At 45.7% G+C, this 14,372-nt stretch overlaps 1 protein-coding gene across 1 annotated transcript in view; it reads right to left on the reverse strand.

Annotated features, from left to right (window-relative positions):
- Positions 1 to 1,605: 1,605 nt before the first annotated feature.
- PASD1 (PAS domain containing repressor 1) overlaps positions 1,606 to 14,372 on the reverse strand; it is a 93,443-nt gene continuing 80,676 nt past the window's right edge. Inside the window, exons 12-18 of the mRNA XM_082716252.1 lie at positions 12,060 to 12,186; positions 9,212 to 9,528; positions 6,456 to 6,638; positions 5,910 to 6,107; positions 5,264 to 5,559; positions 3,789 to 4,035; positions 1,606 to 2,221 (exon numbers count right to left, since the gene is read on the reverse strand). Of these exons, the coding sequence (XP_082572378.1) occupies positions 2,081 to 2,221; positions 3,789 to 4,035; positions 5,264 to 5,559; positions 5,910 to 6,107; positions 6,456 to 6,638; positions 9,212 to 9,528; positions 12,060 to 12,186 (1,509 nt within the window). The 3' untranslated portion in view covers positions 1,606 to 2,080. The remainder of the gene's footprint in view (positions 2,222 to 3,788; positions 4,036 to 5,263; positions 5,560 to 5,909; positions 6,108 to 6,455; positions 6,639 to 9,211; positions 9,529 to 12,059; positions 12,187 to 14,372) is intronic.

Consider the following 14,372-nt stretch of genomic DNA (forward strand, 5'->3'; position numbering starts at 1 on the left):
CAGCCATGGGAACCATTGTTACTCCATAGTAAACCTCTGCGCCTCCCCCATGGTCAGAATACTAGCAGCTGACTGCGTAGACTGAAGGAGCCTGCTGAGCCACATGCTACCCCCTACCTGCACACAGACCACAAAGCAGCTTCAGGACCTCTGAGCCTGGGCTTCTGTGCACACCCTTTCCTCACTCTGACAAGTACAGCATGGTTTGTACACACATGCAGTCCTCCCTGTACAGTCCGGCAGGAGGGGAAGGTGATCCCCGGACCAAGAGAGGCGGCTACCAGTGCAGGAGGCCACAGAGTCCCTGTCAACAGCCCCAGAATGCCCATCACTTCAAACTCTGCTCATCCACAGTCATGGTGGGTATCAAGGGTGTCCCTGACTTCTCCATTGCCATCTCTACACGGCAGCCAAAGAGAACTGGTTCTTGGAAATTTTCTACCTCTGCCAAACACAATGGGCCAAGGAGTGACTGCGGCAGGTGGGCCTTCAACTGCTCCTTCCCAATGGCTACAAAGGGACATGCCAAGAAGGAAATATCCCCTGTGTTTTGGTCAGCCCAGACTGCCGTAACAGTCTGAAGGTTCCAGAGATACCTCTTCTCTCAGCTTGTAAGTAGCCACCATCTTGTTCTGGGCTGACATGACCTCTTCTTTGTGCACACAAGGTGAGAGGGAGCAGGCTCTTTGTGTCTCCTCTTATAGGGGCATTAATTCCACTGTGGGAGGCCCACCCTTATGACTTCATCTGAAGCTGAGCACTTGCCAAGGGCCCTACCTTCAAATATGATCACATTGTTGGGTAGGGTTTCCATACATGAATTGGAGAGGGACACATTCAGTCCAGACCACCCTGGTAGAGATCAGATTTCCTGAAGAATGCCGAAATCTTCCTGTGGGCGTGAGGCCTCATGTGCCCCCTTTAACTTGTCCCTAGAGACTGGGGGCTTCCTCTCACTTATTCAAAATATGTAAGTAATAAGTAAATAAGTAATAAGTAAGTAATAAGATAATGACTCATTATCTTAAGACAGACATTAAAGGCTCGGGATGACTTCTGATAGGTTGTTCAAGTGCTTCCTGCTGCCCTCCTCTTGGCCCCCGTGTAGACAGTTGGAAAGATGCTCTACTTGGTATCTAGCCAGAGAACAAATCACTTTCCCTCCAGGGAGCACCCCCGCTAGAAGAAAAGCTATAGGCAGGAGAGAAGGAACATGCATGCAATGCACCCAGGCTCACCTCAGAGGTGATATGTGAGGCAGAGCATGGTCTCCACAGAGTGGGTAGCCTAGTCTAGGCCCACTGGTTTGGGCCCAGTAAGCCTGTGGCTGCCCTCAGCATCAATGAAAGAGCCGGCAGGCTTCAGCCACACAGAGGGCCTGGGCACACGGCTAGTCAGGGTGGCAGAAGCCATCGGTCTCTGCAAATGTGGCAGGGAGAAGAGGTGCCCATGAGGGGCTCAAGTCCAGGAAATGAGCCCTTTACTCAGGACCCCAGTACCAGTCAACAAGGTCAGTACCATTTCTGGGTTCCAAAAGACCAATCATATAAGTTCACAGAGAGTTGCAATGAAAGATATTTATTAAGCACTGGAGCTGTGATTTAGTACAAAGCACCTGTGTTCATCTGATTTCAGCTTTCCACCATTGGAATTCTGTTCCCTGTGATTTCCCCAGCATGACTGTGGCTTAAGACAAAACAGCTTCCTACTAGATTATAAACCATGCTGGAAAATGTTTCTCAGCAGAAAACAAAAACAAAAACAAAAAACGGTATTTGAACTTGAGTAGACTCTGCAGCCTGCTCACCCCTGGTAGAACAGGTGTGTGCAAGGCCAGGCAAGAAGGTAAGGGACAGCAGTCTCCTGCTGGGGCCTGGCTGCTGTCACACATCAGCACACTGGAGATCACGGGCTGCCTCTTCCAAGAAATGGGTTGTGCTCGACAATCCCAAACAGAACTTATCAGGAAAGAAAAGAAAATATCCACCTCCCCCTCCCCAACCCCTACTCCAGGGGACTCTGTGAGCCTTGGAGGTCCCCTGGCCATGCAGGCCTCATTGGCCTGTCTGTCCCTCTTCTCTCAAGGTTCAGTATGAAAGTATTGCTGGTGCTGGTTCTCGTCTGAGCTAGACTGCTCGGCAGACATAAAATAGCTGATATGGTCTGGTGAGTATTCTTCAGGGTTCTGGAAAGCCTCGGGATTTGCCTGAGGAGCTGACACCTGCCAAGAAAAAGGTGGACGAGGTGAAACTTTCCCTCTAGTCCAAGTCAGCAAGCTGCTGAGAAGTATGTCTTTGGAACACACTTTTGTCTTCCAACAACATCTTGTCTTAAAGACCAGCAAGAGTTGCCCTGGTCTCCCCCAAAGTTTTCTTCATGCCTAAGACTGAGGTTCTGTGTCTGGCCCTCCCTAGCCAGGCTTCTCTGCCAGCCATGGCTAGCCAAAGGCTTTGAAGCTCTCTCCCTGGCCCTCCCCTTGGACCCTGCTATTATTCTGCTCAACCTAAGTAACTTCCATGCTGAGCCTGATTGCCAGCTAAGGCTGTTGGGTTAATACCTGTGTGGGTTGCTGTTACCTTTCCCGTCACATTGCATTCGCCCAACAACCTTCCAGGCATCTTCCCTTTTCCACTTCCTTGGGATAGCTGCTCTGCTCCTCAGGGCCCATCCAGATGGTAGTGCTCTGAGAGCAGACATGATGAAGGGTTTCACCAGAGTTTGCCTTGGGAACTGAACCACAGGGTCCACTGAGCATCTATGTGCTCTTTTCATGTGAGCAGTGCCTCCTGTGGGTCAACTTTCTGGAGGATTGGCAGTCCAGCTGGTCAAGGTGTATATGTCAAAATAACCACACATTTAGCCATTTAAAATTCCAAACTCACTCATTCTGCCTTAACTTACTGGGTTCTTTTTGCCTTGTTGTTGTCATTAGTTTAAAAAAATCAGAGGTTAGGCTCCATTAAGATTTCTGAAGCCAGGGCACCTGGGTGGCTCAGTGGGTTAAGCCGCTGCCTTCGGCTCAGGTCACGATCTCAGGGTCCTGGGATCGAGTCCCGTATCGGGCTCTCTGCTCAGCGGGGAGCCTGCTTCTCTCTCTCTCTCTCTGCCTGTCTCTCCATCTGCTTGTGATATCTCTCTGTCAAATAAATAAATAAAATCTTAAAAAAAAAAAAAGATTTCTGAAGCCAGAATCAAAACACCCTTTATAAGTACTGTTAGTCACATTTAGCGTGTTTGGTCCCAAGGGGCCTGCTGAGAGTCTTTCTGGGACCAAACCCAGTAAATGATTTCCATCTGGATCAGCTGCCAACACTGCCCTGGAAATATGACCGTAGCAGATGGTCCCTGAGGTGGGGGTCTTTCCTGGCAAGTATGGAGCTCCCTGTGGATAAACACCAAGCACATTGCACAGTAGGACCCTTGGTTCATTTTTTAGTACAATGAACCACACCCACACAAAGCCCAGGATTTTGCAGCAGAATGAATGATCCACAAGTTCAGAAAGGGGTCTGGGTTAGGGTTAGTTAGGGAAGTTTTTACCTCTGATCGCATTTAAGATCCATGAGGACAGCTCACTTTTTCATGGAAACTTGAAGGGAATCAATTGACTCAGCAGTGTGTGCCGCCGCCATGCGAGTAATTGCTCTCGAATTTACTGAGCTCTGAAGTCTGCATTTCACACCCAGAGCATACTGCTGTGGTGTGTGCTTTTTGGGGAAGGGGCCTGGCCTCCATGCCAAATGCCCTGACCTAGGCTGGGAAGCATAGGGGAAAGGAAAGGTTTATACCTGGGGCCAGGTAGCTTGGTCCTGCAGGCTGTTCTGCTCACTGGAAGTCCAAGTATTCACTTGGAGGTAAAGGTGATGCTGTGAATCTGGTGGCTGCCGCCAAAGCTGGATATAATCCTGCGGGGTCTCCAGAGTGACTAAGCTGGAGTCAGAATGTATGGGAGACTGAGGAAAGCTGGTAGAAGCAACTGTGTCAGAGCCCGGGCTATATACCATGGACACCTTCTGCTGCTCCTCAGGAACAAAACTGAAAAAAACATGTTATAGCGACATGGGTCTGGGACCCATGACCCAGGAGCCATCGCCTTGTTCTTTGGTAGGTGCTTATGGCACAACTGGTTTTGGTGGCTACATCAGGGTTCACGGGTTTGTATCCTCACCTTGCCCAAAGAAGATTCCATTTGCCAAAGTCAGGTGAATGTAAAGACTGAGGTGAATTAGTCTTTTGGCTCCAGTGGTTTTATTTGTATTACTTGGACAGTCCTGAATATCCCACAATGGTGATCTCTGTGGCCTTGGGCCTGTCACTTTACCCATCCAAAGTCAGGGACACGCCCTTTGTTTCTGTGTGGGGCTGCCGGGCTGGTTCCTCCCTGCCAATCCAGCGCTGTCTCTACAAGAGCCCCCTTTATCTTGGGCAAATAGGGACTTCCGAATCTGTACTTCCTACAGCCTCCTCAAGTGGATTCTGATGATCAGGCCTGTGGGAAACATGGCACTAACCCACCCACCAGACACATCAGGGTCACTGATTCTACAGGGGAGGCCCAGAAGGAAATCTGGAGAGCTCTGGGAAGCCTGCTCAGAGAGCTGGCATTCGCTCAAAATTATTCACTAGGCACCAAGCATGTGCTCTACAACCCCTTCACTGCTGAGCAGAGCCTTCTCTTTCTGGCATTTGGGACCACAGACTTATTACTGAGCAGAAAATGTGTTCATGTCCTCATACAGCCTCCGAGAACTTAGTTCTTCTGGGAGCTTAGCCCCTTGGCATCCAATGGACATGTAGCAACTGTTTCACACCCACTTCCCTCACATAGATTATCACTTCTGTGGAGACCCCTTCTTCTCGTCTGCTATGATCACCAGATTACAGTGGAGTGGGAGAAGAAAGCTGGGAGCTCTGGAGTCACTCAGCTATGGGCACATAAGACTTTGCTCTAGACATCCCGTGTGGTAAGACTGCGCTTGGGTGGGTGGAGCCAAGCGATTTCAAGATCTGCCAGTTCCCTAGCTTATCTAGGCCTCCTATTTTCACAGTCTCCTCCGTTCTACCAGCACATGCTTGGCCACACACTGCGCATGTAGAGGCGGGGGTCTGGAAGCCACAGAGCAAGGTGAGTGGGAGCACACTGCTTTTGATGAGGGGGGCTGGGTGCCCTGTGGGTAAGTCACTCATGGGCTCAGGCACAGTGTCTGGCCATAAGGGGAAAGCAGGGACTTCTGCACTTACCACTGTTCCATGCACTTCTTACCTAGGGCTGTCATCTTCCTCGTCCCGCAGAGTATCGCCTTGATAGCAGCCAGAGGGCTGTTGTCCAGCTGCTAACTGGACAGGAACGATGGGCTGGGTGTGCATGAACGTCATGTGGTCCTCACAGAGGGGCACAGCTACGCTGGCCTGGCCTGGCAGGTATATCTGCAGATTCTGCCTTCCCACCACGGTGCTCGGCGGCTGGGGCTGCTCCTGCATCTGCTGCTCTGACAGAAGCTGGTCCTGTGCCTGTTGCAACGGCTGCTGCAGGAACGGGTCCTGCCCCTCCAGCAGTGGCTTCAGAAGGAGAGACGAAAGAACCTCAGTGCCCCCAAGAGTCCCCCAGAAGCCGACTGAACAGCCCTCCTCCATTCTCCTAGAGCAGATGACAGCAGCCCCGGTGCCTGCGGGTGTGGTCAGGGTGATGTCTATGTGTTTCTCCGGGCACAAGGCGCTGCCATCCGGGATGCACAGATGTGTGCCTGGGAACGAGTGTCTGGGTCTACCTCGCCAAGAATTTTTATCTCAGGCAAGTGAACCACAGCCAACTGATTAGGCATCAACCCCTCAGGAGAACCAGGTGAGCCCCGGTGTTTATGACAATAAAATCTCCTTTCATCTCCCCAGTTGAAACAGGCTTTCCATACCTGGTTGGAGTCATCACAAGTCTCCTCCAGCTCCTCCGAGAATTTGAAAGAGCAGGGCGAACATGAACCACAGGAAAGGCTGATCTCCTCGAGGTCTGGGAGGGACTCCTTCATTTGCTCAGTGCGTTGTTTCTTGAGCACTGGCTCCAAAGACTGGAACTCAGGATGGTCAAGGTGGTGTGAGATGGTTGGCTGCATCTGGAAGGACACAGTATCATGGAGGTCTTATTCAGAGGCCACACCTTTCCTCAGGGAACAGGACATGCCTGGAACAGAGGGGGACAGCCCCCCCCCCCCGGGACACCTTGGCTATATAAGATCTGTGTCTGCCACCGCCAGAGCCTGACTGGGCTGATCTCAGCCAGTACAGCCAAAAGATAGCACAGGCAAAAGTCCCTGCTGAGGACCACTCCAAATGCCCCACTGCCACCCTGGAGCACCTGCTCTCCCTCCTAGCAGACCCCGGTGACTGACTGCTTGACAACTGTCAAGGTCTCTTTTTACCTCTCCCTTCTGCCACTTACTTACTTGGAACTGGCCTCTGACCTGAAAGGTAGAATCCTGTATTCTCTGAAGCTGTTCCTTCATCATTTCCAGCGCATCCCGCTGGCTTCGGATGTCAGCCTGCAGCATGCGTGTCTGCTCTTCCAGCTGCTCCCTGAACTTTTTCATCAGCTCCAGCTCCCGCTTGTTGATATATGACATAATTGATGGCGGTAGTTGTATTGACTGTGGGGAGGAATTGCTTGTGGCTCACAGATAGGGACACCGGGATCTCCAAATCCTACCAGACTTTTATTGCCAAGTCTGCAAAGACTGAGAATGAGAATGATTCCTGCACCCCCAATTTCCTTCATGACTAGAAAGTCTGAAGAAATGGCTAAAGAATCCAAGAATTCAAGATCAGAAATGGATCATGGGAATCATGCAGTCTGATTTTTTCCCTCAAAATATAAAACCATGGAATTGGTCCCAAAGTGTGAAGCAAAGACCTGCCCAATATCCTTAGTGAGAGAGTCAGACTCAGTGGGCCATCATATCACAGACAAGGCACGTGGGAAACGTCTATCAGATACCCCATTAGCAATGGAGTGAGAAGAAGAAGTTCAAATGGCGCTTCCTTTGTTCCAGGCACTCCTCTAAGCACTTGCAAAGAAATTCATGGATCTGACCTTCACAACGTCCTAGAAAGTACATATCTTCCATACACAGTTACAGTAGAGATAACAGGGGCCTGAAACAGACCAGAGGCAGGAGACATAGAGAGGAAGGGACACATGTGAAAGAAATTAAGTGGACACGGCTTCTTAAGTGACTGGCTGAGGGTGGAAGGAAGAGGCAGGGTTCTTGGGAAAGAACTATCTGTGGAAGCTAGTATTTGCCTTGATCTGGGTTGGTACTGTGTGCATAAACAAGATGAGAGAGCCACAGTCCCAATATTAATGATGAGAAGGCACACATACATGCAACCGCTAGAGAACAAAAACAAGAGTCTATTCTATCGTATACTGTGGCTAATGGAAGAGCATAGCTGAGTTATTAAAAACAGAGCAAAAAACACGCAAGCTGCTTTTCTCGCTTGTAATAAAAAATTCTGTGAATTTTTAAGCCAGTGAAAATTGCCCAATTGCCCTTCTTTTGTTGTAAACTATGTAGATATTCATATAAAAAAGGAGGTATTCATTAAGCAAATAAATAAAGGAATAAATAAAATACTCTAAACTAGGGATTAGCAGCCACAGACCCTACAGGTTATCACATTCAAATCCCCATTCTCCAAGCAGGAACTTCTCTCTGCTGTCCCTGGCAGATGAGCTACCAAGCTTGTCTCACACCTCTCCACTGAAGGGAAGGGAGTACACCACCTGGGGAAGGGACCTAATGCATCTGAGAATGGCTTTCTTGAGGGGAGTGGAAAGCTGCCTGCCCTGAGCTGCTAGATCTCCATCCTAGTTTAATGCACTGGAGACTCGCTTCTGCTTCAGGAGCACGACAGATGTGCAGCTACTTGGAGCAGGCTTTCCTGTCCCTTGCCCATCTCCCTTCTCCAGTGCCTTCCATGGTGACTAACTTCCACTACTGACAACATGACATTTTACAGCCTCTCTCCATCCTGGGCTCTAGCTTCTGGATATACTCCAGTCTGTCAATCCATGGTACCCCACATAAGTCCAATACGCTACTCCATGCAGGGCTGTACTACCCACACTCATTGCTGCTTATTCTGACTATTGTAAACAAAAGTTACATTTAAAGTTTAGTTATGACTTTATTCAAAGCAGAAGAGAAACTTGTCAATGGGAAAGGGGAACCACAGCTTTTTGGCAAATAAAGACATAAATAAAGACAATATGGATTGCTATGGAAATGTTTTTTAAATTGTTCAAAAATTTTTCACAGCAGTCTAGAAATCCCTGCAAGGCAAGCAGACCATTTCGAGGTCAAGAAACTGAGGCTCAGGGATGTAGCAAGGTCAAGGCTGGGGCCAGATTCAAACAACTGCCTTCTAGCCCTCAGTTCTTTTGATTATAAAAGAGGGAGGGACTCAAAAAAAAAAAAAAAAAAAGAGGGAGGGACTCATCTTAGGCTTTGTAATTAATGTACACAATTGCACATAACAGACCATAAATTCATTATCTTGCCTTCTAATCCTGATTTTAATAATCCTGCTATTATAAAAGATGATTTTCCAAATCTGTGATTATGTACACAAATTTGTAGATAGAAGAGCAACAGAGTAGTAAATCCAACTGCACTGATTTGACCTCGAACCTTACACTGGTGCTGACATTTGAAGGTTGGATACAACAAGCATTCTGAAAGGCATGTTTCTAAACTAAAAAAACAAAACAAACAACAACAACAACAACAACAACAACAAAAAACCTCCATTGGAGAAACCTAGCTCGTGGTGGGGAGGTGTTGGCATGGTAGCCAGGAAAGTCATCTTCCCGAGATGGTTAGCATCCCCTTCCAGGTGATAAGGAATACAGCTCTTGAAAATACTGCCTTTTCTTAGTAGATAAGCTGCCTATTTGGCCCAAACTTTCTCTCAAACCCATAGTGTCTTCACATATTTCACATTAAGAGGATAACAGAGATTTTGTCTTTCTTAACCTCCCACCTCCCTGTTTGCTAGGGTCCACTGGACTCCCAGCTGCATCTGAAAATGCAGTATGACAGAAAGAGTGATAATAAAGGGATTTTTTCTACAAAGCAAACTTGAACACAAGAGTGCAGATTCAGGGCTTTGCAGGGTTAGTGGTCCAGACAAATATGTGGAGCAAGACTCCGAGAGGTACCTCATCACTGATGCCAGCAGCTGCACTGGAGGGTGAGCTAGTCTCCTGCTCAGCCTGGTCCGCCTGGTCCTCCTGCTCCACTCGGTCCAGCTGTTTGTCCTCCTCCACCTGGTCCAGCTGCCCCTCCTGCTCCAGCTCCTCTATCTGCTCCACCTGCTCCACCTCTTCCTCTTCATCTACTTGTCCCACCTCATCCACCTCATCCATCTGCTCCATCCGGTCCACCTCTTCCAGCTCGTCCTCCAGTTGTACCTCATCCACATCAGACACCTGTTCCACCGCCGGCTGGAATTCAAAGCTCTGCAAAGATGATGCAACTGAAGAAGAAAGCCCAGTGGAACGCGTGACCGAGAAAGCAGAAGTACCAACATTATCAGCAAGATTTACAGATTTCTCTTTGTTGCCTTTATAAGTCATAAAAACAGGAGAGTCCAGCGTTGTTCCATGTTAAGGATTAGATGTGCCAGGTACCAAGAGTAATTCAGAACATTCCTTAAAAATGTGTTCATATTTGAAAATAAAGAAAAAGGAAGGAGTGTCTCACTTTACCTCCACCCACCCAAGTGTAAATGGCTAGGTACCCAAACCATTCGTGTTGAGTGTCTTTTCATCATGAAATTCTTCTGGCCATGCTTCTGGAAATTTGGTACCTTCCAACTGATAATACCAAATCAAACATAATCATAAATCTCTTCCCAAAATGTACGTTTCCCAGAATGTGGGGATCTCTGGAGTGCTCTGGAAGTACTGATGGAGGTGTTGAGAAATGACTCTCCTTCAAAAAAGCAAGCTGGACATTATTTGAAGAATACAAAAGGTCAGGGCGTTTGGGTGGCTCAGTGGGTTAAGCCTCTGCCTTCAGCTTGGGTCATGGTCTCAGGGTCCTGGGATCAAGCCCCTCATCGGGCTCTCTGCTCAGCGGGGAGCCTGCTTCCCTCTCTCTCTCTCTCTGCCTGTCTCTCTGCCTATTTGTGATCTCTATCTGTCAAATAAATAAATAATCTTTTTAAAAAAAGACTACAAAAGGGCAGAGTCATTTTGGAAAATAGTTTGGCAGTTTCTTTCACACATGCTTCCCATAGGACCCAGTTGTCCAGCTCCCAGGAATTTAACCAAGTCAATTAAATGTTTGTATCCACACCAAAAAACCTCTATGCAAATGGTTATAGTAGCTTTATATATAGTCACTGAAAAACATGGAAACAACTCAGAGGTCCTTCTGCAGATGAGTGGATTTGTAAACAAATAACTGTGGTACATGCACAAGGTGCAGTACTACTAAGCAAGGAAAGAGGAATGAACCACTGATTCATGCAACATGGATGACTCTAGAACGCATTTCACTAACAAAGCCAGACCAAAAAGGTGAGAGACTGCATGATTCTGTTATTTACATGACATTCTGGAAAAAGGAAACCAGAGACCAAATACAGACCAATGGTTGCCAGAGAATGAGGGACGGAGCTGGAGTTCAAAGACAACACAAAGGAATCTGGGGATGGCAGAACTGTTCTGCCTGGTACTGTGGTGGCGGATACAGGACTCCTTGCCTCTGTCAAGCCCACAGGAGCATACATCCCAAGGAGGGAACTTTACTGTGTGCAAATTCAAAACTAAATTTTTCCTTACACATTTCAGAAATCACAATCATGGGTTCACGGACTCCCCCCCCCCGCCCCAATCAATTGTTTTGGAAAGATTTTTTTTAACAAAATTTGAGATTGGCAGCCATAATGCAAGAGTTGTTAGCTAGCTATTAAAAAATAGAAGTATTAGTTAGTTAGCTATCAGTTTAGTTAGATATTAGGTTAGTTATTAGTTAGTTAGCTATTAGGTTAGCTAGCTATTTAAAAATTAGTTCTATATATAAAGATTCCACAATGCAAAGACTCCATGCTAGGGTCAGCAAATTAGAGGACAGGATCTGCATTAAGCATCTGGGACCGCCTCAAGTTTTGTATTTTTATACAATTATATTTATGAAATGTCTTTAATATTGAAACTTACATAATAAGTATCACTGTTTCTAAGAGACTATCCTTTTTGTCCTATACTAAAAATTCTAATAGTACATTTAAAAAAAAAAAAAAAACAAGGGGTTTCCCTCTCCCCCAGTGGGGGAGTCATTTTGGTCTTGCCCAGTTTACATTCTTACAGTGATATCAAGGAGACCAAAAGTACTAAGAAGGCATATCACATTTGGAAAATGATTGACTCTACCTTCCTAAATATCAACGAGACAAATAACTATTCCTTCTTTTTCTCTAAAAAATAAAGTTCTGGGGCGCCTGGGTGGCTCAGTGGGTTAAGTCTCTTCCTTCGGCTCAGGTCTTGATCTCAGGGTCCTGGGATTGAGCCCCGCATCAGGCTCTCTGCTCAGCAGGGAGCCTGCTTCCGCCCCAACCCCGCCTGCCTCCCTGCCTACTTGTGATCTCTTTTGGTCAAATAAATAAATAAAAATCTTTAAAAAATATATAAAAATTTTAAAAAAGGGGGGGTTTCTTTGGACTGCAACCACTGCGGCATAGCAGTGAAGATTGAGAAAGGACAAAGAGATGAGATGCTACTCCTCCAAGGGCTGAGCTCTAGCACCAATCTTTAGAAGATGAAATGTTAATGGGACAGAATAATACCATTCCCAAGCACTTGAACCATTGATGAGATATTCACTTTCATCACTCTCAAATCATCATCTCAAAAAAACTTACAGAAGATAAAATAAGTTCAGTCTTGTGATTTTTGCATCATTATGAACAGAACATTCTCATCCTCTGAAAAAACAAGAACTACCCTGTGGGCCACAGTTTTTCTTCTGATAATCCCTATCTACACATCCAAATGTACTTACCTGGTGATGCCAGTATGCTTTCCAGGGACGATGTGCTGGAATCATAAGATGTATCAGATTCTATCCTAATTACATGATCAGACTGTTGGGGGCCATACTGCTCAACTGTTCCAATATCAACTTGATCCTGGGAATTTCCAAATGAGGAGAAAATGACATTTCAATTTGGATACAGATACATAAACAACAGGAAACACAGGCAGAACACAAACCATCATGAAACATGTCCTTGAAAAATATTGCTGGAAGGGAATAAGCAGTGATTATAGGTGCCACATGCTATACTCTGACAAAACTGAGAAAATAAACACAGTACAGATGTACTAAAAGCACAAGCCTAAGAAAACTGTGTGTCACTCAAAGGCTGTGGCAGAAGAAGAGAAAAGGAAAAAAAAAAAAGGAAAGAAAAGAAAAGAAGAGAAAAGAAAAAAAAAAGAACCACCTTTCCCAGGTGTTGGTAGGATGCTAACTCGGCCATGGGAGAAGGGCACTGCCACCAGAGGGCCTGCCACATGGAGGCTACTGAACAGCTGCTTCACGTCTTCAATGTAGGTTGAAGTCAGAAGCATTATTACCAAAAAACATCTTTACTATAGTTGCACAGAGATGGAAATGGCTCTGGAGAGCTTCTAGTGCAACCTCCCCCCTTTGATAGTGTCAAAGAAGACAAGGTCACACAGCAGGGCAGCAGCAGAGAGACAGAGAGAGTCCAAGGACTTCAAACCCAGTGCTGTCTTCCCTAACCCTGGTGCCTCAATTGAAGCCATTTGCTGCTTTAAATTGTACACGTCATATTCTGAGTTTAGTGATCCTTTATGACTAGATCCTTTTTGAACAGTTTGCAGCTCACTGCTCATATGAAATACAAGTACCTGGTTTAGCACAGGAATCTTTTACATTTCTGCTGAAAATTTTAGTGCCTCGGCTGTGTTTTATTTTGTTTTTGTTTCTTTTTTTCAGCCTGGATTAAGACATAGACCCATGCCAATTTTTCTACAAGGGAACCTGTTTGTTGGAACATACTGGCCTGGATCAAATCACAGCATTTGAACTTCAGGATACTGCGCAACCTCCCCATTCAAGCGCACTATGTTTTGTACTCCTTAAAAGAAGCGATATGTTGCTGGGGATGGAACAATCTTTTCATTATTGAGACAGAAATTCTGGTGAGATGGTATTCAATAAGATTCAATAAGATGGGATATGACCTTTTTCCCCAGTCTTTTTCCTTCTGCTTTTTATCATAGTCATATATCAATTTAGTCTTTAGTTCCTTGCTTCTTGGATGTTTCAGTAGAAATGTGTATTCTCGGGTATTGATTAAGATGTCCATTTTTTGTGTGTTCATATGTTTTATTTAGCCTATCCACATAAATTCACTAAGCTTAAATAAACTTAAAATGACAAAATCATGTGTACCAGTGGTTAATTGGCCTGGGGCGGGGTTGGAGGGAACAAAGCAAATAAACTATTTCAGAAAAAAAAAAAAAAAGATACCAGTGAAGGGGAGCAGATTTGCCACCTGGAAACTTGCTGTGGCAACTGCAGGGCTTATCTAATTGTTTCCCATCTCTTAGGAGTCCCTGTCCTTTGTTGCCTAATGACTGACCATTTTCTTGAAAACTATTATTTCATACATTTTTGTCATGGGGGCAGGAAAGTTAAATCTGGTCCTTAGTCATGCCATCTTGATTAGAAGCAGAAGTTTCTCAATTCCGTGAAATATCATACAGTTACTGAAATGATTAAAATTGGCAGACTGAGACTGAATGGGAATAAGCAAAAATAAATAGCAATTGTGCCATAGTGGTGGGGTTATGGGTTTCTTTAAAAGAAATTCCATTACATGTTATAATTACTTAGGTTTTATAAGTTTATGAAGTGAGAATTTTTAAGGCCAACTTTCCCCAAGACACACTAAATTGAAAGATTCTGGGTGTTCACACATTACACACTTCAGATCCTAGGTGAGTATTTATGGACTGATGAAGTCAGGCTGTCAGCAGCATAGACACTGGAATGATGGCCAGAGTTCTATGGATGTCTTGGCCTCTTTTCCTAGAATAACAGCAATTAGTTTGTGCGTAAACAGAGCACTGCTCTGGTTAAATTAGCTTTTTTCTACCTAATTTCAACCATTTCATTCTTTCTTGAACAGAATGTTAGCAGATGTGCTGTCCTCAGAAAGTTTCATCTACATACAAGTAGCTTATTACCCTTTACGTTTCTTCTGACTGGTCTAAGAATTAAATTAACATTAGACAGATTAATAGGAAAAAATCAAACATGGATACCTCCTGTATCATGGGAGAG

The sequence above is a fragment of the Mustela nivalis genome (genome assembly GCF_964662115.1).
Source record: "Mustela nivalis genome assembly, chromosome: X".
Taxonomy (NCBI): domain Eukaryota; kingdom Metazoa; phylum Chordata; class Mammalia; order Carnivora; family Mustelidae; genus Mustela; species Mustela nivalis.